The sequence below is a fragment of the Megalobrama amblycephala genome, linkage group LG15 (genome assembly GCF_018812025.1).
Source record: "Megalobrama amblycephala isolate DHTTF-2021 linkage group LG15, ASM1881202v1, whole genome shotgun sequence".
Taxonomy (NCBI): Eukaryota; Metazoa; Chordata; class Actinopteri; order Cypriniformes; family Xenocyprididae; genus Megalobrama; species Megalobrama amblycephala.
The window spans coordinates 34,873,801-34,898,479 of NC_063058.1; the positions used below are offsets into that span (position 1 = coordinate 34,873,801).

The 24,679-nt window shown below is 35.3% G+C and overlaps 2 protein-coding genes across 2 annotated transcripts; one reads left to right on the forward strand and one right to left on the reverse strand.

Moving 5' to 3' along the window:
- Window positions 1-2: 2 nt before the first annotated feature.
- On the reverse strand, window positions 3-21,047 carry LOC125246966 (periphilin-1). Its single transcript, XM_048158129.1, has 9 exons — window positions 21,029-21,047; window positions 20,849-20,904; window positions 19,462-19,587; window positions 19,190-19,254; window positions 11,601-11,720; window positions 11,392-11,522; window positions 8,939-9,015; window positions 5,063-5,176; window positions 3-492 (listed from the first exon to the last, which is right to left on the reverse strand). Coding segments are annotated over exons 1-9 (891 nt in total). The 5' UTR covers window positions 21,030-21,047; the 3' UTR covers window positions 3-291.
- A 914-nt stretch (window positions 21,048-21,961) lies between these two features.
- LOC125246967 lies at window positions 21,962-23,755 on the forward strand. The gene is made up of 4 exons (XM_048158130.1): window positions 21,962-22,232; window positions 22,367-22,474; window positions 22,550-22,603; window positions 22,872-23,755. The coding sequence occupies exons 1-4, from the start codon at window positions 22,097-22,099 to the stop codon at window positions 22,979-22,981; spliced, it is 408 nt and encodes a 135-aa protein (XP_048014087.1). The 5' UTR covers window positions 21,962-22,096; the 3' UTR covers window positions 22,982-23,755.
- Window positions 23,756-24,679: the final 924 nt, after the last annotated feature.

A 24,679-nucleotide genomic window follows, 5' to 3' on the forward strand; every position in this document is an offset into this window, starting at 1 on the left:
AACACTGAGGAAATAACAGTTTAATGACAAACATGTTGCTTTCTTTGGCATTCTTTTCAAAACTGTATCATCACACAACATTTTAAATGGAGATGAAAACGTGAGAAGTATAGCTAAACTGCCAAAAAAGTATGAGTAGTACAATAAAATAAAACATTTACTATAGTTAGAAAATATAAGGTGAACATGAACTGTTAATTAAAACTTAACAAATGCGTTTAGGACATGTAGCTGTCCTGAATAACATGACAACTAGGTTGGCAAAAACCAAACAAGCACTTCATGGTCAGGTTATGGATTGTGGTTGGGTTTGTCTGGTTTGAGCAATGCATTCACCTCGGAGATGAATTGGCTGAGGTTTTCCAAGCATTTCCCCCTGATATCAACCAGGTTCTTTTTTAGCGCTGTCAGGAGCTTCTGTTCGAGAGTTGGATCTTTGGATACAAGCATCTTCACCACCATTCCCAAAGTCTCACAGTCCTGTTTGTACAACTGGAAAAGACGAACAGCTGTTGGACTCATTAACACAATGTGAGGTATTTTAAAAAGATAAACCAGTTTATTACGTATTAGTCAGGAAACATTTCTATGATAGACCTGCACAGAATCGGCAGACCTCATATTTTCTAAGCTGATTATGGGTTAAAATCTGTAGGATTCTTTGGAATAGATTTAAATATGGTCAAATTCATTGGTTGCGTGTTCTGTGCATGACTCATTTTGCTGATCTATCGTGTGAAAATGATAACCGGACAAACAAATTTGTTGGCAAGTGAAGTCATGTCTCTCTGGTTTTTCTAACCTGAGCATTGCTTTTAAATAGCTTGACAAACCAGTTTTCCTGTGTACTAAACGACACTTTGACCTCAGGCGAATAAGTCATTTGGCTGTAAACTTAACAGCCGTGCATTTGAGGCCAGAGACTATGGGAAAATGTCCAGCAACAGGTGTGTGGCACTCTGTTTGCATGGAGACCTAAAGGCAGGAAAAGTGTTGAAGCTAGTTAGAACTGCTAAGTTATTTCACACCAGACTTTAAAGGCCAACAAATTCTCCTCGAGTTTAAAGACAAGCTTAAAAGGTTTATTATGCCCTGCAAATGTCCCAAGTGTGACGTCCCAAGACCAGCGGATGAGGTGCGATTGGCTTTTATTTGATCCATGCTGTAGGGAAGGTCTGGAGTTCATGCGCATAAATGCAGATTAATGCTTCCTGTCAGGTTTTAAAGGAACGTTTTGGTTCAATATAAGTTAAGCTCTATCAACAGCATTACGTCCATTACCACAGAAGATAATTTCGACTCATCTCTTGATTTAAATATGTGAATATTCCCATATTTCAACTTCAACTTACCCACAGGCATCTATTAAACCCTGTTTATATGAGTAAACTACAACACAATCTCACAGCAATTCATAAGTATTTTACGTTTTGTCAAACGGTGGCCAATTAAGAATGTTTATCCAGAAATACTGAGGAAGAACATCGCACTAAAAGAGCAATTTAGACACTTTACAGCTAAAAATATCAAATAAAAGAGAGAAAATGAAGGGAGCTGAACTTATATTGAATGTATAAAAGTAAAAAAGTAAGAGCGCTTCATTGTAAGAGATCATGAGAAAAGCATAAAATTACAAGGTCCGATGGGTTAATCCTCCATAAGTCTCTCATTTTTTTCTTTGACCAACATCATAAAGCATCTGCAGATTTGAGCCTCATCTCAGAAACAGCTTTATAATCAAGAGCTTTTGGGTCTGGAGAGGAATTATTCCACACAATCACCCTGGAGCTCTTCTGAGGTCTGAGCTCAAGCGACTGAATTATATTTGATATTCCCTCAGAGAAAGAATATAAACCGGAGAAAATTTTCATTTATTTGGAAGCATTAGAGGAAGGGCTGGACAATGTGATTATTTTTGCTGGAAATTCAATGGTAATTTTTAATGATAATTCCTAGAGAGAGAGAGAGAGAGAGAGAGAGAGAGAATCTGTGAACACAAAACTATAGATAGAAATAAACCTTTCCATCTCCAGAAGAGAAAAGGAAATGAGGAGGATAAACATAAACCTGCTCTGGTACACAAACTCATCTAAGATAGAGGTTTAGGTTCAAAGGTCAAGTCTAATCAGAGCGACTGGACCGGAAATGCCCATTTATTCAAAGTTTAGGTTGTGGCTCTGTGAGGACGCTGTCTTTGACTCCTGACCGGCGTCTCGCTGGTTAATCTGAACGCGAGAGGAAAAGCAGAAGCGCTCTCAGACCCGACAGATTACTGAAGTGAGTTCAACAGGGGACGAGGTCTGTTTCCTCTTATCGACAGCGTTTAGTCGGTCAGGTCCAGTTTAAAAACAGCACAGAGATTGGAGGGGTTCTGGGCTCAATCAAAAGGTGAGCCAAGAAGAACAAAACTGCCTGAGAAAGAGAAAACATGACACAACCAAAGATATTCAGGGTTTGAGAACATCCAAGTTGAATTATCTTAAACTGTCCACCTTATTTTTAACGTAAGAGCGAATGTTCATGGCTTGAACAGTCCGTTATGCTGCTTGATCTTGCTTTTTGTTGTCATAATATTATAATTTACTCTCAAAATCATAAACACAAGCAAATAGTTTTACCGTTTACTGCACTTTTGTTATTGTTCTAGTTATTTACCTATAAATTAGAAGTCATTCGCTCACAGAAAATAACTTGCAATGAAGAGTAATATTTTCATATTTATGAAATGTAAACATTGAAAAGTAATATGTTAGGTTACACTTTAGCAACACAGCAGGGTTTCTGAACTAATCAATCAGGATTTATGAATGGCCCCTTCATAAAGAGAGATACTTTATTCCTGAATTACCATCACCTACAGGCAGTTTTAGTTTGTTATTTAGAGTATTATTTCATGAAAAAAAACATGCTCCATATTAATAAAATTTGTTCACCAAAAATTAAAATTAAAATTCTGCCATATATTCACCCTCATGGCCATTGTAGCCTAAAGATTTAAGTGTAATAAATTCTATGTTGAATCAAATATAATATTTCTTTCTAAATCTACTTTTTGTGATATTTTATTCTCATTTAACACAATAATGACTTATATCTTTTGGGGGGTAATTTCTCAGCCAAATCTGATGTGTGATTAATTTGCAATTCATTGGATTAATGAATCCCAGCATTGTGTAATTAATTAGATTAAAAGTTTTAATAGTTTCTATATGAAGGTGGTTGATGACATCAGGAGCAAGTTAATATTTATATCGAAATATTATAAAAAAATGTTTTTCATTGGAATAATATAAGAAATACCTTTTGTCTTTTCTTTTTTTGAAAGGATATCTTCAACTAAATAAAGGAGGCCCTATTATGAGCTTTCACAGTCTTGATGTTGTTTCTGGGCTCTACTAGAGCAGGTTTTCATGCTTGAATGTTGATTATTTTCCTCATATTCTCCATTGTTCAGCTCCTCTCTTCCCAGTCTGTCAGTAACGCTCTGTTTAGTTCCTGTCTCTATGAAGCCCCTCCTTCTGAAAAGCACAATGTGCTCTGATTGGTCGAGTGGAAAAGTGTGTTGTGATTGGTCATTTGGTAAATATCCCGCCCCTTACCATAACCACCAGATTCAACACACTACTAACTAACTCAACCAGGCCCCGCCCCTTTATTCTGTGTATGAATTATTTAAATGAGGAATATTGTGAAGAAAACTCAAGATGGAGGCGTTTCAGAAACACTGACACTGATATAGAGAAGAACTCCCGCTGGAGGAACTTTTTCATGCTCAAACAGCAACACTAAAGAAAGCTGAACATGGAAAAAGCATCACAGGTCCTCTTAAACAATTTAGTTATCTAAGCAAACATCTCTCCGCTAACCCAAGGGAACTTATAGTTACTTGTCTCAACTTGGTTAAACGCTGGAGATTCCCACAAGCATCCCAGAAGGACGTAATGAGCAGGTTTCCACCCATCTGCCAGTTACAACTTCAGACTCAATTAGAGGACATTTGTTCTCGGAGCCTGTGGCGATGTCTGAAGAGTTATTACACTTCCCAGATCCGAACGAAAATCTGGGCGAGTTTCGATGTTCTGGCACCATACCGCATTCAAAAAGCTGAATCCTGCTCAGTTCTCAGGAGCTTAAAGCTTTCTGTCTCGCTGGCAAACACGCCCTTGTAATCATGTGTGGCAACATCATCACGTTTGACGTGTGTGTGTGTGTGAGCGTCTGAAGCTCGTCTGCTGTCAGAGCTCTTGGCACATGTACGTGACACTGATGTTTCTGCAGTCATGTTTTGTGTGTTTCACTTTGTCATCTGTACTAGTTTGCATCATGTTTCCACAGCTCTCTCTCTCCTCAAATGTGTGACACTGATTGTATTTTCATCCAAACGACGTCATTCTGTGTCTTCAAATAAGTCCAAAAACACCAGTGATAATAAACACTCAGCTAAAATTACAATAATTTCTCGTGGCGTTACAAACCACAATGTAAAGCCACAAAGATTATAATAAAACAATGACATAAAAAAGAAAACAAAAGCTCATGTTCACGACGTGCAGAGGAAGTTCTCCGCCCCGAGAGGATCTGTATTTATAGTGGTGATATTTACCAGTGAATGCTGGGAAGGTTTGTTAAAGGGAGGAAAGGTTTGACCCCGGTGTGCTTTGTTTGGTGTGGCAGCATTTGCGATGTTTCAACCCCCAATCGGAGAGAGAGAAAGACGTGATGTGAAGATAACCGAGGACCACACAAACAGAGGCCAAACTGTACAACACAGTGGGAACGCAATGGACTGTAACACATTACAAATAAAACACACAACTCTGGCAGCAAGTGAAGCGTCGAGCTCAAACACACACTCGAAACAAGCCGAGGTCTGTTGCAATCACAGAACGGGGGGCAATTATTTGAGGGCTGGGACACATTAGGGAATATTAGGAGGCATTTTATCACTGAGGGTCTAATAGGTCCGGGTGGATGTGTTTCGTTGAGGGCGATTGGAGTGATGGATGAAGTCTGGGCAAAATCATTCCCAGCTCACATGTTGAGTAAATCATATAAAACGCACCTTCTCGATCTCCTGAGCTTTGTTTATGATGGCCTGAGTACAATGTTCTTCCAGAGTTGGTTCCTCCGGTTCTCCACCCAAACCGGGAATCTTATCCTGGTCGGAAAAAAATATCTGCAACAGAGGAGATTGATTTCATTGTGCGAGATAAACGCTCAGTATTGTAACTGTTTTGTTCTTCCTCAGTGTTTTTGTCTTGTTTTCCAGCACAAATATCATTCTGTGTGTGTCAAGTTTCGTTAAGCTTGGAACTCATTTCGTTAAGCTTGGAACTCAACTCATTAAAATGACCAATTAATTAACATATAACTTTGCAACGCTTTGACTAATCAAAATTCTTTTGATAACTTTTTTCCAGCACCATCATTGGCTGCTGTGTGCCAATTTTGGTGAAGATCGGACCAACAGCCTAGGAGGAGTTCGGAAAAGTAGGATTTTGGGAAAATTCAAAATGGCGGAAAAATTTGCAAAATTAGAGATATACATTTTGTTGGACTTGACCCAAGGATTCAACAAATTATGTTTATAGCCCTTAGGGTTCCAAAGTTATGATCCAAAATGCAATTTGCCTTATTGTAGCGCCACCTAGTGTCGAACGGGTGTTCCAGATTCCCTCTATTTAAGCAATTATTGATTTCTGAGCATTTCAAGAATCAGTTTTTCTCTGTTAGGGTTCTTGAGTTGCGTAAAGCCACAGTTTGAATATCATTTTGTATGACCTTTTATATCTGTACTGAAAGCGCCAATGGAAAATTCACCTCAGATCTTGAAAATAAATTAAAGTACAAGAACATTCAAACTGTGAACAAACAAATGTATTCTATGGCAAAGATTGTTTCAGTCATTCAGTATGTATTTTAATAATGTTAAAATGTTAAGTGTAATATGTATGAATCTGATTGTGCTTATCCATTAAGGCTGCAGAGAGACTCCGCCCACATGCTCTTCTGATTGGCTGTGATTTTGGATTGATTTGGTTACGAGTGCAGTGCGCTTAGAAACTCCGCCCACATGCTCTTCTGATTGGCTGTGATTTTGGATTGATTTGGTTGCGAGTGCAGTGCGCTTACAGAGACTCCGCCCACACACTCTTCTGATTGGCTGTGATTTTGGTTGATTTGGTTGCGAGTGCAGTGCTCTTGCAGAGACTCCGCCCACACACTCTTCTGATTGGCTGTGATTTTGATTGATTTGGTTGCGAGTGCAGTGCGCTTGCAGAGACTCCGCCCACACGCTCTTCTGATTGGCTGTGATTTTGGTTGATTTGGTTGCGAGTGCAGTGAGCTTGCAGAGACTCCGCCCACACACTCTTCTGATTGGCTGTGATTTTGATTGATTTGGTTGCGAGTGCAGTGCGCTTGCAGAGACTCCGCCCACACGCTCTTCTGATTGGCTGTGATTTTGGTTGATTTGGTTGCGAGTACACTCTTCTGATTGGCTGTGATTTTGATTGATTTGGTTGCGAGTGCAGTGTGCTTGCAGAGACTCCGCCCACACGCTCTTCTGATTGGCTGTGATTTTGGTTGATTTGGTTGCGAGTGCAGTGCGCTTGCAGAGAGACTCCACCCACACGCTCTTCTGATTGGCTGTGATTTTGGTTGATTTGGTTGCGAGTGCAGTGCTCTTGCAGAGACTCCGCCCACACACTCTTCTGATTGGCTGTGATTTTGATTGATTTGGTTGCGAGTGCAGTGCGCTTGCAGAGACTCCGCCCACACCCTCTTCTGATTGGCTGTGATTTTGGTTGATTTGGTTGCGAGTGCAGTGAGCTTGCAGAGACTCCGCCCACACACTCTTCTGATTGGCTGTGATTTTGATTGATTTCGTTGCGAGTGCAGTGCGCTTGCAGAGACTCCGCCCACACGCTCTTCTGATTGGCTGTGATTTTGGTTGATTTGGTTGCGAGTACACTCTTCTGATTGGCTGTGATTTTGATTGATTTGGTTGCGAGTGCAGTGCGCAGAGACTCCGCCCACACGCTCTTCTGATTGGCTGTGAGAGATTTGGTTGTGAGTGCTCCGCAGAGACCCGCCCACACGCTCTTCTGATTGGCTGTGATTTTGATTGATTTGGTTGCGAGTGCAGTGCGCTTGCAGAGACTCCGCCCACACGCTCTTCTGATTGGCTGTGATTTTGATTGATTTGGTTGGGAGTGCAGTGCGCTTGCAGAGACTCCGCCCACACGCTCTTCTGATTGGCTGTGATTTTGATTGATTTGGTTGCGAGTGCAGTGCGCTTGCAGAGACTCCGCCCACACGCTCTTCTGATTGGCTGTGATTTTGGTTGATTTGGTTGCGAGTGCAGTGCGCTTGCAGAGACTCCGCCCACACGCTCTTCTGATTGGCTGTGATTTTGATTGATTTGGTTGCGAGTGCAGTGCGCTTGCAGAGACTCCGCCCACACGCTCTTCTGATTGGCTGTGATTTTGATTGATTTGGTTGTTGAGTGCAGTGCGCTTGCAGAGACTCCGCCCACACGCTCTTCTGATTGGCTGTGATTTTGATTGATTTGGTTGTGAGTGCAGTGCGCTTGCATTTTCTGGTTGATTTTGGTTGATTTGGTTGCGAGTGCAGTGCGTGATTTTGATTGATTTGGTTGCTTGCAGAGACTCTGCCCACACGCTCTTCTGATTGGCTGTGATTTTGATTGATTTGGTTGCGAGTGCAGTGCGCTTCTTCTGATTGGCAGAGACTCCGCCCACACGCTCTTCTGATTGGCTGTGATTTTGATTGATTTGGTTGCGAGTGCAGTGTGCAGAGACTCCGCCCACACGCTCTTCTGATTGGCTGTGATTTTGGTTGCGAGTGCAGTGCGCTTGCAGAGACTCCGCCCACACGCTTTCTGATTGGCTTGATTTTGATTGATTTGGTTGTGAGTGCAGTGCGCTTGCAGAGACTCCGCCCACACGCTCTTCTGATTGGCTGGCTGTGATTTTGATTGATTTGGTTGCGAGTGCAGTGCGCTTGCAGAGACTCCACCCACACGCTCTTCTGATTGGCTGTGATTTTGGTTGATTTGGTTGCGAGTACACTCTTCTGATTGGCTGTGATTTTGATTGATTTGGTTGCGAGTGCAGTGTGCTTGCAGAGACTCCGCCCACACGCTCTTCTGATTGGCTGTGATTTTGATTGATTTGGTTGCGAGTGCAGTGCGCTTGCAGAGACTCCGCCCACACGCTCTTCTGATTGGCTGTGATTTTGATTGATTTGGTTGTGAGTGCAGTGCGCTTGCAGAGACTCCGCCCACACGCTCTTCTGATTGGCTGTGATTTTGATTGATTTGGTTGCGAGTGCAGTGCGCTTGCAGAGACTCCGCCCACACCCTCTTCTGATTGGCTGTGATTTTGTTGATTTGGTTGCGAGTGCAGTGCGCTTGCAGAGAGACTCCGCCCACACACTCTTCTGATTGGATGTGATTTTTGATTAATTTGGTTAGAAGTGCAGAGCGATTGCAGAGACTCCACCCACATGCTCTTCTGATTGGATGTGATTTTTGATTAATTTGGTTAGAAGTGCAGAGCGCTTGCAGAGACTCCGCCCACACCCTCCTCTGGTTGGCTGTGATTTGGATTGATTCGGTTGCGAGTGCAGTGCGCTTGCAGAGAGACTCCGCCCACACATTCTTCTGATTGGATGTGATTTTTGATTAATTTGGTTAGAAGTGCAGAGTGCTTGCAGAGACTCCGCCCACACTCTCTTCTGATTGGCTGTGATTTTAGACTGTTTTTGTTAGGTCTCTTAATCCTGTCACGACAGGTGTTGACAGACAAACTGCCCGTTGCTGGAATCTCATGGCGTCAGATTAGGACACATGGAAGTTGAAGTGATAACATGGCATTGTTGTGGCTCAGTGTGTTTGAACAGAAGGAATCGATACCTTGCTGGCTGATGCAGAGGAGGGTGGAGAACCTTCTTTCGATCCTCCAGAGAGGTCACCGGATGGCCTGTGTTTCTCTGCAGTCACAGAGAGACAATGAAGAACGTCAGGAGAAGAAACTGCTCTTAAAAATCCAAATCTTTAAATATCAAACTGAGCAGAATGGAAAAGAATCCATCCAAAACAATCCTTGTATAATTGAATTGTCAAACATCATCTCGGAAACGCTCTGCTGAAGGAGCATAACGTCGGAGAAGCGTGTTTATGTTTGCGTTCCCGTCGCGCCGCTGCGGGTTTGAGATGTTCCTCTCTACAGGCACCGATTCGTCCACAAACAACAAACATGACGGTGAAAGAAAGTTCAATCCCATTCCAGGAGTTTCCAGTTGCAACCAAAAAGAATGATGTTTATTTCTGTTTTTCATTTGTTTTAATGTAATTGAATAGACGGCAGTTAGAAAATGTTTGATTTTAGTTTTCAATATAAACATTTTGTTTATTTTCTGTTGCAATAATAAACTAATTATTCTAATTATTATATATATATTTAATTTGTATGCACAGGTAACTTGTGTAGCTATACTCTGAAATCTTGTATTTTTAGGCATTTTTTTGATATATACACTACCAGTCAAAAGTTTGGAAACATTACCTTTTTTAATGTTTTTAAATGAAGTCTCTTATTCTCATAATAAATACAGAAAAAACAATAATATTGTGAAATATTATTACAATTTAAAATTATGGTTTTCTATTTGAATATATTTTAAAATATAATTTATTTCTGTAATCAAAGCTGAATTGTCAGCATCATTACTCCAGTCTTCATGAAGTTTTGCTTTATCCCGACGGCGGCGGACGTTCCTGCTTCTATGTGTCCGTTCATTAGCGTCGCGCTCGGAGCAGAAGAAACGGCTTCTGTTTGCTCCAGTTTTTATTGTGTCTGTAAAAGTGAGGCGACACATTCCGCCCATATGAGTGATGATGGGAACACGGGCCTGTTGTGAGCCGACCCTCTTAACACCAAATAAATGTTGACTTTAAAGTTCACAGGCTAAAAAAAGACCCTTAAACAGGACGTCCAATTAAACCAACTAACCTGAAGTACTAAAGCTGCCTGGATGAAAACGACCCAGAATATTCATAAATGTGTCCAGATGCTTTTAAGTTCTGATAAGCATCATATAATGTTTATGTCATTCTGAAGCGCGACTCTATTTGGGTGATGGTTGTTCCTAATTAATTAACTAACTAGTGGAAGTTGATGGAAACAAACTCCTAATGGATTCAGTCTTCATCAGACCCGGCTGCACTGGAAGCGTCCGATTGGACACGGCTCCTCGAGTTTCTCATGACCGGACTGGTGAAACCTCATCGGATCCGTTCCACAGGCCGAAGATTCCTCTCCGAGTTTCTCCACCGCGACGGAGATGAGCGTAACGCCACACGATTCAAACCAAAGTCACGGATTCGGAGTGTTTACGAGAAGGCTGTGTGGAAAAGCCATCAGCAGCTGGATCGGAGCGCCGGTGCCGTCCGTACGCTGGTCTGGAGAGAGGTTTCCAGCCGTAAAGACACAGGAAACATGGGAATAAAGCCACAGCACAAAGAAGTGAAGCAGGAAACTGACTGTTCAGGATCAAGAAAACACAAACAGAGCTTTAGTTTCATCAGGAGTGATCTGAATGATTCGATGCGCAAATAATTTATAGTTTAGTATAATCATAGTATGCATATAAATATGAGTTTTATTAAACCGAACACTGAGTAAACTGTTTGTTTGTTTGCTTTAATTAAACTGAAATATTTATTTTAGTTTCATTAATATACTATAATATTTATTTTCATTTTAATTTTAGTTGACGTTTTATTAATTTACTGTTATCATAAATCATATCTTTGGATAAATCATATATTTGTCCAAAGATTTTAAATTTTTAGGGTTTCTTTTCCCAGTTTTATTTATTGATTTATTTTTAAGATTTTTCAGTTTTTAATTAAACTGGAATTGAAAAAATGAAACAGTATTGTTTTGGTTTCATTGATATAATTATATTATAATATAATTTAGATTTTTTTTTATATTTACTGTTTTATTTTTAGTTAAAGTTTAATTAATTAATTAAGTTTTATTGTGTGTTTTTATGTAATTTTTTTTTATAACTTTTTTTCATAAATCATATTTTCAGTTACATTCATAGTTGTTATTTCATTTTAATTCTAATGATGTCTATATAGTTTTCATTTCATTTTTAGTTTTGGTTCATTTTTATCCTTGGCAATTAGTTGAACTAAACTATCGTTTTATTTTATTTCTGATAATTCTTTTCCCCAAATAACAAAACTAAGTTGTTTTTAGTGGTTGTAGTTCTAGTTAATGATAATAACCTTAAACTGAAGCTTGAAAGCTTGAAAGCATCTGGTATCAGGCAGAGTAAGAGCAGAGAAGTGACCTGGTTCAGTGCAGATGTCTGGGCGAGCAGACGGGGGCGACGCGGCGCTGGTGTTTTGGGGTTGTTTGATCACACGGGCGGATCTGGAGCTGGACGGGACGCGTCTGCTTCTGACGGAGTCTCCATCAACCCTGATCACAGAACAACAGTCTTTACTCAGAGAGTTCATGTCAAGCATTAGTCTGATCTTTACGTGACGCGCCGCTCACTCTCGTTCCAGACTCATGATGGCCTGCAGCAGAGCGTCCTCTCCTCCCTTCACTGCAGGCTTGGGACGGGGTAACCTCTGACCTCTGACCCCAGGCTGAGAGGTCACTGCACCGCCACTCCTGAACAACCACAAATGACACACAAACTGTTTAAAAACTGACAGGAAAATCTTGTTTATGTTTTTAAAAAGCTCATTTCTGAAGCTGAATGGTAAGAGTCAGAGAGATATTAACAGGTCATTTACTTTTTATGATTAAATGCATTTTATTTTATTTAGCTTTATTCAGCTTTCAAACACTTAAACACACGTGAGGCCACAAAAACAACAGTGCTGCGGATTTAACTGAAGGGAAGGAGCGTCAAAGACAAATGTCCCTAATAATTAAAGTAATATAAGGGTATGCAAATTAAAAGATCACAGCGCTTACATCCTAAAAGCATTACATAATAACAATAAATAATAAAATTAATATAATATAAAATAATAATAAATAATAATAATAATAAATCAATAATAATAATAATAAAGAATATCATATAAAAATAATAATAAAAAAATGTAAAATAAAACAATAATACAAATTATGTAAAATAATAATAGTATAAAAATAATATAAAATAATAATAAAAATATATACAGTAAAATAATAATAATAATAATAATAATAATAATACAAAAATAAGTATGAGGCAATCATACTCTCAGATCAGTGGTTATATACTAAAAGCAAAAAAAAAATAAAAAAAATAATAAATAAAAATAATATTGAATAAAATAATACAAATAATAATAAATAATATAAAATAAAATAATATAAAATTAAAAAACAATTAAATAATAATATTAGTAATAAAAATATCTAAATAACATAATTAATAATACAATTATATAAAATAATAATAATAATAATAATAAAAAATAAGATGCAACAAAAGTATGAGGCAATCATACTCAGATCACACTTATGTACTAAAAGCATAAAAATATATATAAAAAAGATAATAAATAAAACAATATTGAATAAAATCATAAAAATTATAATAAATAATATTAAATAAAATAATATATAAATAAAAATCATTAATAATAACATTAAACAAAATAATAAAAAATAAATTTACATAGTATATTATATTAAATAGTCTAGATTTCAGATCACAAGGGTTACATACTAAAAGCATAAAAAATAAAAATAATATTAAAGAAATATAATGTAAATAAAATAATAATAATACAAAAATAAAATGCAGTGATTATATTCTCATACGGTCTAATGTAGATTTTCCTAAATAAATCAAATATTTATGCATTTGTTTTTATATATTTGTATTTATATATTTATAAACTCATTTCTCTACACACAGAAGTCTTAAAGGAACAGCAGCACAAGCGTCTGTTTAATTATACGTGTCAGAGAGGAAAACGATCATGGTTTGTTGCAGGAAACGTTATAAGTGTTAAAAATGAAAGGTGTTTCAGTGCGGTTCATTAGCAGAGTTTGGACTGGTGATAATATTGACGAATCATTAATAGAGCGCTGCTGAGCCTCCTGAGCCGCTCTGAGCAGAAACTGTTTAATAAACGGCGAAGCTTCATAAAGCCAGAGGTGTCGGGGAGCGACCTCTGCGTCTGCCGCTGATGAAGGTTAAGTAGGGCCGAAGCAGAGAAAACCTCCACGTCTAATTCGACTGTTTGTTTTAGGAGTTCAGTCGAGGCTTTTAAGTTCTCTGTGGAGTCTGTGGGGCTCCGGCCCGCTGACCTCTGACCCCCGGCCTGTGTGGAGGGAACGAGAGCAGACGGGACGGGGCAGACGTGTTGGATGGGACACAGATGTGGCGTGATGTCACCCGATTATCCAATCAGAGGGTCCGACTGCTGTTATTATAGAATTAGTTCTGTAATGTTAGAGTTTTGGGTTTTATGTTTGTTCATTTTAAATGTATTTTATTTATATTTTAAATAAGTTTTTATTTTTATATTTTCAGAATTCATTTTAATTTTATTATATTTATATGTGTGTGTATATATATATATATATATATATATATATATAATATAATATACATACATTTTTGCGTTTGTTCATTTTAATTGTATTTTATTTATATACTATTATATTTTTATATAATTATTTTAAATTAGGTATTATTTTTCAAATTTTCATAATTCATTTTAATTTTATTTATATACCATTATAGTTTTTATTTATATTTTGAATTAGGTTTTATTTTTATATTTTCAGTTTTTATTTTTATTTTATTATATTTATATACTATTATTGTTTTTATTTATATTTTGAATTAGGCTTTATTTTTATATTTTCTGTTTTTATTTTTATTTTATTATATTATATACTATTATGTTTTTATTTATATTTTGAATTAGGCTTTTTTTTATATTTTCTGTTTTTATTTTATTTTATTATATTTATATACCATTATTGTTTTTATTTATATTTTGCATTAGATTTTATTTTTATTTTCAGTTTTTAATTTTAAATGTTATTTATTATAGTTTTTATTTATGAGTTAGGTTTTTTATATTTTCAGTTTTTATTTTAATTTTATTTTATTTATATACTAATATAGTTTTTATTTATATTTTGAATTAGGTGTTTATTTTCATTTTTAAATTTTAAATGTATTTATATATTATTATAGTTTTTATTTATATTTTGAATTAGGTTTTATTTTTTATATTTTTTCCTTTTAATTTTAGTTTAATTTTTGTTATGTGCTTTTGTCAGTTTTATAGTTTTTTGTTCTTTTTAAATATTACTATTTAGGTTTAATTTATTTTTTATTTTTTTCAGTTATTAATTTTAGCGCTTCAACTTATTTCAGTTTATTTCCAAGGCAACATTTCTAATTTTCCTTTAGTTTAAGCTTCTCATCTAATATTTCTTTTATATTTAATTTCAAATTTCACAACCCTGTTCAGCAGCCAGATGCGTTTTCTCCTCAATTTCAGAAGTTGATCCTATTTAACTACACATTATTATATAGTTATATATTATCATATATTATATCTTATTATTAATATTTAGTGTTATTTTTCCCTGTTCAGGACAGAGGAGTGGAGAAGCACTTTCTAGATCATTTGTTGGCATATAATCCGAATCAAGGATATGTTGGTGATCAGTTCCTCTATGGTGCGTCCCTTTGAATAAAAGCATCTAAACACATTAATATAAATGCAATCCTTTATTAAATAAGGTCTGATGAATGTGATTCAGTCCATATACTGTATATTAATGTTTCATTGGTAGCTTTGATGTGAATCTCGTCTGGCACTACAGTACACCTCCTGATGAGTGAGTAACCGTACGTCTCTCGGTGATCTCTGTTATCTTCTGTCATGTGCTGCAGGTCGTCTCTGCAGACGCAGCTGTTCAGACTCTGTTTTCCTCGCGTCCCGCTCATTGTTCCAGTGTTTACGGCTTTGATTCGGCAGCTGGTTATCAGCCGTATACGACCCGCCGTAACACCGGACCGTACGCGACCCGCCGCTGAACTCAGACCCAAACACAGAGCAGAGAGGACGGACTGAATGACCTTTCTGAGACGGTCACCTTCAGACACGCACAAGACGCCACTGCAGAAACACACGGTACAGAGCGTCATCTGTGACATAATGTCTGAAAACATGTCAAAACACGCCATACTTCACCTCAAAATACAAGGAAGATGTGTGTGTATGAAACAGGCGACTTCAAACAGGATATCAATACAAAGTCAGAGCTGCAGGAGTCACACACACACACACACACACACACACACACAGTAAAGTAAAGTAAACATCCGGGCTCTTCACACACAGCAGGACGGACAACTGCTCGGGTCCGCGGGCCGCAGGGAGTCCAGACCGACACACACACTCACACACACACACACACACCTCTGAACACCAGACGCACAAACACTGCGTCACTAAAACCAGCTCATGAAACCTGTCAGGAACACGTTCAGTTCATATTCACACAAAAACACACGATGATGACACACTGGAGAAAATAAAGGCTTAAACATTTATCTACTAAATTCTAATTAATTTAATGTAAATAATGTAAGAATTTTAATACAATTTAAATAATAAAATAAACAAATAAAATAAATATAAATAAAATAAATACAATTTAATTGTTATTTTCTAGTATTTTACTAAGTTTTTACTACAATTAATTAATAATACAGTCAGAAATGGTGATTACAGTAATAAAACCTAATGTGAATCATTGAGACTAAAAAAACAAATGTGATAAATATATAATAATATTTATATTCTAAATTCTAATTAATGTAAAAAACTAATGTAAAAACAATTTAAAAAAAGAATAAAAGAATAAAATACAGAAATATAAATATAAACAAATAAAAATAAAAAATATTTAAAATTAAAAATATATATAAAAAATAAGAATATGAGAAAATGTTTAATTGTCATAATTATCAATATAATATAATATAATATAATATAATATAATACATTTTTATATTCCAAATTCGAATTAATGTAAAAATTATAAAAAACAATAAGAATAAAATACAGAATTATAAATATAATGTTAAATAAAATTAACATTAAAAATATATTTAAAAAATAATATGAGAAAATGTTTAATTGTCATAAATATAATATAATATAATATATTTATATTCCAAATTCTAATTAATGTAAAAAAACTAATGTAAAAAAATATAAAAAAAGAAATAAGAATAAAATACAGAAATATAAATATAAACAAATAATATATATATATATATATATATATATATATATATATATATATATATATATATATATATATATATATATATATATACATTAAAAATATATTTAAAAAAATAAGAATATATCAAAAATGTTTAATTGTCATAAATAATATAATACGATAAATATATAATAAATATTTATATTTATATAAATATAAATATTTTAACTCTAATTAATGTAAAAAAAAAATCTAATGTAAAAATTATAAAAAAAACAATAAGAATAAAATACAGAAATATAAATATAAACAAATAATAAAAATTCTAAATAAAAATAAAAAATATTTAAAATTAAAAATATATTTGATATCAAAAATATATTTAAAAAAAAATAATAATATGAGAAAATGTTTAATTGTCATAAATATAATATAATATAATATAATATAATATATATTCCAAATTCTAATGAATGTAAAAAAACTAATGTAAAAAATATAAAAAAAACAATAAGAATAAAATACAGAAATATAAATATAAACAAATAATAATAATATATATAATAATATATACATTATATTTTTAATGTTAAATATATTTTTAATTATATATATATATATATATATATATATATATATATATATATATATATATATATATATATATAATTAAAAATATATTTAACATTAAAAATATATTTAAAAAAAATAAGAATATGAGAAAATGTTTAATTGTCATAAATAATATAATATGATAAATACATAATAATATTTATACTCCAAACTCTAATTAATGTATAAAAAAAAATAATGTAAAAATTATTAAAAAAAAACCAATAAGAATAAAATACAGAAATAAAATAAAAATAAAACATATTTAAAATTAAAAATATATTTGACATCAAAAATATATTTAAAAAAATAATACTATGAGAAAATGTTTAATTGTCATAAATAATATAATATAATATAATATAATATAAAGTGTCATAGGCTCTATTTTCTGTATACCAGATAGAATTTCTCATTTAATTCCCTTTTTCCCTAACTGTGCCTGAAGCGTGTTTTCGTGTGATTCACTCATTTCTCTGCTGGTTTCTTCTTCCAGGCAACAATCAAACGTCCGTGTAAAGGCCGCAGTGTTTGTCTGTGGAGGGTGAGGTCACTAAACCATCAGCAGACGCTTCTTTCTATCAGCTAAACACACACAAACACCAGTGCAGCCGTGACCGCGCCGCACCGCTGCGTAACTGAGCAGACCTGTCATTACCACAATGAGTCAGCAGAGCACAAATCATAATTAACATGCTTTGAAATAACCATTATAACCAGAGGAGCCTTTGAAGGGTCAAACAACACTGGCAGCCCATTCCTGACCGGACGCCGTTTGGCTCATTATCGGCCATTCATCATCTGAGGTCACGCTTACAGGCAGAGAGAGGCGTTTCAGGCTATATTAAGAGTTCACAAGTGAATCATTCTGAATGACTCAGTGATTCGCTCAGTGAATAGAGCGCAGTTGTTGGGCTGTGTTCGCTGACAGAGCAGCTCTCTGTGCCGGTCCGCTCCGCTGGGAGATCCGGATCTAAGTGTGTGTGTGTGTGTGTGTGTGTGTGTGTGTGGTCTGGATCCGTTAACATCTGACGAACACACACACCGCTGCACTGAGCATTTACCACAGTAAACTCACACATAAGACTTCATTATCTTAATCAGTCCAGCTCTTCACTACACCTGATCTTCATCTTAAAGCATTAGTCACTGTCGAATCTGGATCTTTCAGGATTTACATATGCAGGATTCTCCAATAGTTTACTGCGCTTAGACTCCGCCCCTTTATTACACTCCACTGCGAGCTCACATTCAGCCCCGCCTCTGTTCTCACATGCCACGCCCCCACATATCAACGTCCAATCAGCATCCGATGCCCAGAACCAAGTCTCCGCCCACATTAGTTTCTGGTTTCAGTTGAACGTCACGATGCAGAAGAGAAAAATCACCTCTCTGTGTCACATTTCAGCATTCTTTGAGTATTTAATGGCGTTAGTAATGTGTTTTCAAGTTAAAACAGCAGAAATACTGTATCATCACTGGAAGCTGTCATACGAATATAGATAGATTGAACTATATTAGATATAGATATAACGCTCCGAAGCTTCCTGAAGCAGTGTTTTGAAATCGGCCATCACTAAATAAGTCGCTATTTCGTTTTTTTGGCGCACCAAAAATATTCTCGTGGCTTTATAATATTAATATTGAGCCACTGTACTCACATGAACTGATTTAAATATGTTTTTAGTACATTAATGGATCTTGAGAGAGGAAATGTCATTGCTGGCTATGCAGGCCTCACTGAGCCATTTGGATTTCATCAAAAATATCTTAATTTGTGTTGTGAAGATGAACGAAGGTCTTACGGGTGTGGAACGACATGAGGGTGAGTAATTAATGACATTATTTTTAATTTCTGAGGTGAACTAACCCTTTAATAATCTGAATTAGATTTTGTATATTTTGTATAAAAGGTTTGTTAAAGATTTATTAACTGTGTTTAACAACATCTGATTCACAAATGAATCATTCTGAATGACTCAGTGATTCACCGGTAGATGACTCTGGGAGAGTGAATCAATCATGGGGGATACGGATGGATAGGAATTATATATATATGAAATATAATTATTTAATTTAACTATATATTAAATATTAAAATATATATTGTATGCTTCTTTTTCTTGACAATATTTATTTTTTATAATAACTGTTTATAAACACAATCATGCACTTTAAACTGAATTGATATTGATTGTTAATGGATATTCTGGGTCAGATTGAATGTTAAAGTGTTGCAGATCACATGTTCATCAGTGTCTCACCTGAGATGCGGCTGTGGTCCGGCCGGACGATCCTCACGCAGCGTGTTACAGAAATACAGCGCCTCCTGCTGGAGAGACACTACAGTCAGACTCAACCTTCCTCAGTGTTTCTGACTTGTTTTCCAGCATTTAAACATTATTAAATCAAGATACATTTACTGGAGAAGAACAATGACTGAAGATATTTAATATTAATGAAAAGTGAGTTTGTGGGCTCAGAAAAATAATCTTGTTTCTCTTTGAACTAAGTGTATTTTCTGATGCCGTCTCACTCTGTGGTACAGCAGCGTGTCTCTGTGCTCCTGCGATCTCTCGCTGCCGCGGATGAATCCTCCATCTCCTCCGTAATACGGAGTGGCGGGACGTTTGTCCACGACTCTCACTCTCCGGTACGGCCCCTGATGATGATGAACACTGATCTCTGAGCATCACAGCACTGAAGCATTAAAGGCACAGTGTGTAAGTTTCACCACTAGAGGGCGCTAATTCAAAACTATAACAAAGGCGTAGCGTGATGACCAAAGCAGTCATGTTCAGGGATGAGCGAATGATTTATTAACGTTACTGTGGTTTGAAGGACATTTTACTCTGCTGTTATTATGTTTATACGCTTTTTTATTTTAAGATTAAAGCTACGTTTAACATTCGCCTGCTTTTCCCTGAATTTCAACTTTGTTACTTATATTTGATCACCTAAGTAACAATGATTCATTTTCTGTTGATGAATGTATCCAAACAGCAGCTCACCCGTCTAATAAAACACATTATATATTAAAGCTATGGTTTCTACGAAAGCAACGACACGGCCGTTACACTGGGTAACATTTCTCTGGATTTAAAGGAACACTCCACTTTTTTTTGAAAATAGGCTCATTTTCCAACAGTTGAACAGTTGAGTTTTACCGTTTTCGAATCCATTCAGCCGATCTCCGAGTCTGGCGGTACCACTTTTAGCATAGCTTAGCATAGTTCATTGAATCTGATTAGACCGTTAGCATCTCGCTCAAAAATGACCAAAGAGTTTCAATATTTTTCCTATTTTAAACTCGACTCTTCTGTAGTTGCATCGTGTACTATGACCGACGGAAAATGAAAAGTTGTGATTTTCTAGGTCGATATGGCTAGGAACTATACTGTCATTCCGGCGTAATAATCAAGGAGCTTTGCTGCCGTACCATTGGTGTAGCAGGAGCAATGATATTACGCATTATTATTACGCCAGCAACTTTTCATTTTCTGTCAGTCTTAGTACACGATGTAACTACAGAAGAGTCGAGTTTTAAATAGGAAAAATATTGAAACTCTTTGGTCATTTTTGAGCGAGATGCTAACGGTCTAATCAGATTCAATGAACTATGCTAAGCTATGCTAAAAGTGGCACCGCCAGACCCGGAGATCGGCTGAATGGATTCGAAAACGGTAAAACTCAACTGTTTAACTCTAGGAGAGACGGAAAATGAGCCTATTTTCAAAAATAAGTGGAGTGTCCCTTTAAACATTGTTGGAAACATTTGGGATAATGTAAGTACACAAGTCAACAAAATGTATATCATTGTTCTTGTGGTTTTTAGATATTTTAATCCAATAATCTTACATACTGTGCCTTTAATTGCTGTAAAATGAGTGTAGAAGAAGAAGAAGAGTGTGTGTTTGTCTTACGGCCGATCTTATGTATCTCTCGTAGATCTGTCTGATGCTGAGCTCCCTGTACGTCACTGAAACACAATCACAACTACATCACTTCCTGTACGTCACTGAAACACAATTACATCACTTCCTGTGCGTCACTGAAACACAATCATCTGTTCGTTCTGCTGATGTTCATATTCAGATACTCACTGATGATCTGATTCTGTGAATCTGAAACAGAGAAGAAAAATATGGTTTTATTACATTTTAATTCTAACAGTCACATCTTGATGATCAACTATCAGTATGAAAGTTGACTTTAGTAACAGCAGTTTATCACTGTTATAGATTATTAGATCTTCAGATTGTGTGAGAAGCTTCTTCATTTTACTTTAGTTAATTTTAGCTGATGATATTGAGATTCCACTATTTTACTGTGTTAAAACAGATACTATGGTGAATTTAACACATTAAAAGTTTGTTAACTAATGTAATAAAGTGCTACTAATTGTGTTATTCGCCAATTATGACATATAATTAGCTGATTACTGACACGAGCAGAGATATAATTAAATCACGCTTCTCTGTTGTTATCTTTACACAGTTCATAAACACTATATGAATGTCAGGTTAATAATAGAGTCGTTTAATATTGATCAATTCATCTTCATTAATCTAATTTTAGCACCTGATGATGATGATGATTATTATTATGATGATGTTCTTCTTCAGCAGAAAGTGATTAATGAGAATCAGCGAATCACTGCCGCCCCCTGCAGGACACACTCCAACTGTACTGGCATTTTATATAGGCTATAATATGTAAAAAAAAAAAAAAAAAAAAAAAAAAGATTATATATATAAAGCTTACTATTTTCACTCTGTTGAGACAATGTAACACTCATAAATCAGGCTAACAAACATAAATTATTTAACTGTTTAATTAAAAATATCAGTCTGTTTTTTTTTTTTTTGGTCTTTATTAATGCCAAACAACTTACATGAACTTGAACACGAAAATATATCAAATAAAACTAGACATATAGGCTAATAAAGATTTTTACGTCAAAATGATGGACAATGGGAAAGTTACTAATGATAGCAGTAGACTGCGAGGGGTTTTGGAAGAGTGAAAAGGGGAAGGAGCTGAAATAGCGGGTGGAGACTGAGGATAACTCATGTGTTTAGACGGTGAAAGTGAAACTAACCACAGTCTCACTTCCTTCAGTTCAGTTAATCTGACATTAGTAACTTGGTACAGGTTCGAGAACAGTGAAAATGAGTTTTCAGATCTACTTTACAGATGAGATAAACAAACGCGAGAGAATGAGAGTGTGTGTGTCGAGCTCAGAGGAGGAATTGAGGAACACCACAGTGGAGGAGCTGAAGAGAAAACTCATTCCTGAAGACCAACGTGAGTCAGTCTGATTCTGTCATGTGAAGAAGAACAACCTGTGATATTATCAGCTGAGAAGACTGAGATTAATGTTTGCACATAAATCACATAATGCTGAAGGCACGTCTTAATGTCTGCTGTTCCTCTCACAGATGACAACACTATACTTGTCTACCATTTCAACACACTGAAGAAGAAACGCACACTTGGTTCCTACGGGATTAAACACGAGGATGAGATTAGAGCAGTACGCCGCGGAAGTATGAATTACACATATTTGACATTAATTAAAGCATTTCTTCATAGTCTTAAACTAACTGACCTTTTCATTTCAGGCACCTATACAGAGAAAATCGAGTTTCATTCTTCTCCTGCTAAAGTGACAGAAGGTCAGTATCTCTTCTGAGTCAAAACTCCACAAATGCTTGTTTTCTCTGTCAGTTTTGTGTTATGAACATGTTTATTATTCCATGTTTACAGCTTTTACACACATCAGGCCTTTTTTGACATTTATTTCTTCATTAGTTTTGTGTTTCATTCAATATAAACTGAAACTTTATAATGATGAGTGTAAAATACCTTTAATTATTGATCCTTCACACAATTAAAGGCAAATAATCAGTGAACTTCTGGTTTGTTTCACGTCATCTCTCACAGAAACACGTACCTTTGAAGATGACGATGATGATGAAGGTAAAGAAATATCCAGGACTCAGTCTCTGGAATATTTGGCTCTGATGCAGCAGCCTGAGCCGCCAGTGATGTAGTTCAGTCCAGCGTCACATGATCCACAGGAATATACTGTCATCGGTTAAAGTGTCATATCATATTTACTACATTAACATTCACTATCATTCAGTTTACTCATTTACATTAAGTGGCTGACTTCAAATGAGAATATATTTAAGTCAGCCTCTTAATGTAAATTAGTTTCTAAAAATATGATTTATAAAGTTAAAAGAGCATTCTGAGCATTTCCTGTATGATTCATATATTGTAGCTCTTTATTTTACAGTTATTAAATCATACATGCAAGTGAATATTTTTATTTTGTCGAATTTTCCCTTTGTCCTTCAATGGATAAACAGTATTTGTATAATTAATTTCATCCATTCCAATTTGCTTTAACATGATCTCAGTTATGATTACTCATAAATTGAATTAAATAATAAATTGTGCAAGGGGTAAATTTACAATTTTCATATTACATCATGTGGGGTTAATTTGTGTTTTTTTTTTTTTTTTTTTTTTTTTTGTATTTAATTTTTCTAATGCCATTCAAAGCAGATCCGTATTATTAATCTCATTCATATGGTTTAGCTTTTGTCTATACATTTTTGTTTTAAAATATGATTCATATTAAAGGGATAGTTCACCCAAAAATGAATGGCAGTGAATGGGGAGCCACAATATGCATCCATCCAATCTGATTGATTTTTTAAGGAAGCATAGATGTATCCTTAGCTGCCTTTGATATCCCACAATCCTGTGCTTTCCATTCTGTGACAGTTGAGCTAGAAAAATAAAGAAGGCGTCCGAAAGTTGCGTTTGCTGCTCAGTTTGTGTATAAATGTACGATTTTGATCAACATATTTCAATTTTGATATCATTTCTATCGAGAAATTACTACTGTAGTAATTAAATATTTGTTTAGTTCTCACCAAAGCTCGCGCTATATTGCTGTAGATCATTAAACTGTTACGCTGCACTGATAAAAATGATATGCTTGATTTACTTAAAAAATATAATGAATTCTTTTGCATAATTTTATTACGTAGATCTAACAAGACTAGTCTTTGTACAAACTACTTAATTTTTCTGTTTGTTGAAATAAAATTTGCACATAAAGTTAACTTAATTTTAGCATTCAAGACACATTGGACACATTCAAGAACCATTTTCACAACTTTTACAAAATCTTCACTCTGCAAAGTCTCTTTTTGTTAGGCGTTAGCCAGAAGATGGGTATATTCCCTTTATGGCATGCCCAAAACAGTTGTTTTTATTATTAAAACAACTTTAATTGTTGTTAGCAGGTCCTCAACCCAAGCACATGTTCTACACTTCACCACGATGGTAACCCCAAAACTATTAACATAACAGAAACTTTTAAATACCAACATAATAGAACAGTAAACATTAAAAAGTCTCTCCATTTTCTCATGTTGCTAAAAACTGCTTAAAATAACACTTTATTTCAACATTTACACTCCTAGATCAGCCCCTTTGCAAAGCATGATGGGTTGTGAAAGTCTTGTTTGATTGAGTCCTGGTTGAGTTTACTTGATTGAAACATGTTATTTTAATATGAAAACATCAAGTTAAGTCAAAAAGTAATTGTTTTAAGTCAAATTAACATGAAGCAATTAAATTTGAACCAGAAACCTAATACAATGGTGTTGAATCAAAATAAGTTGTTTACATAAAGTGAACAGCATCAAAAAATCATTTTTTTGAGTGTGCCT

Bases quoted from the DNA above. Each gene is read 5' to 3' on its own strand.
- LOC125246967 (XM_048158130.1), top strand. From the start codon at position 22,097: ATGAGTTTTCAGATCTACTTTACAGATGAGATAAACAAACGCGAGAGA. The intron at 22,233-22,366 runs GTGAGTCAGTCT...TTCCTCTCACAG, and splicing joins ACTCATTCCTGAAGACCAAC to ATGACAACACTATACTTGTC. The intron at 22,475-22,549 runs GTATGAATTACA...TTTTCATTTCAG, and splicing joins TAGAGCAGTACGCCGCGGAA to GCACCTATACAGAGAAAATC.
- LOC125246966 (XM_048158129.1), bottom strand. The intron at 19,588-20,848 runs GTAAGACAAACA...CATCATCATCAG, and splicing joins AGAGATACATAAGATCGGCC to GGGCCGTACCGGAGAGTGAG. The intron at 5,177-8,938 runs GTATCGATTCCT...CCTCTGTTGCAG, and splicing joins CCTCTGCATCAGCCAGCAAG to ATATTTTTTTCCGACCAGGA.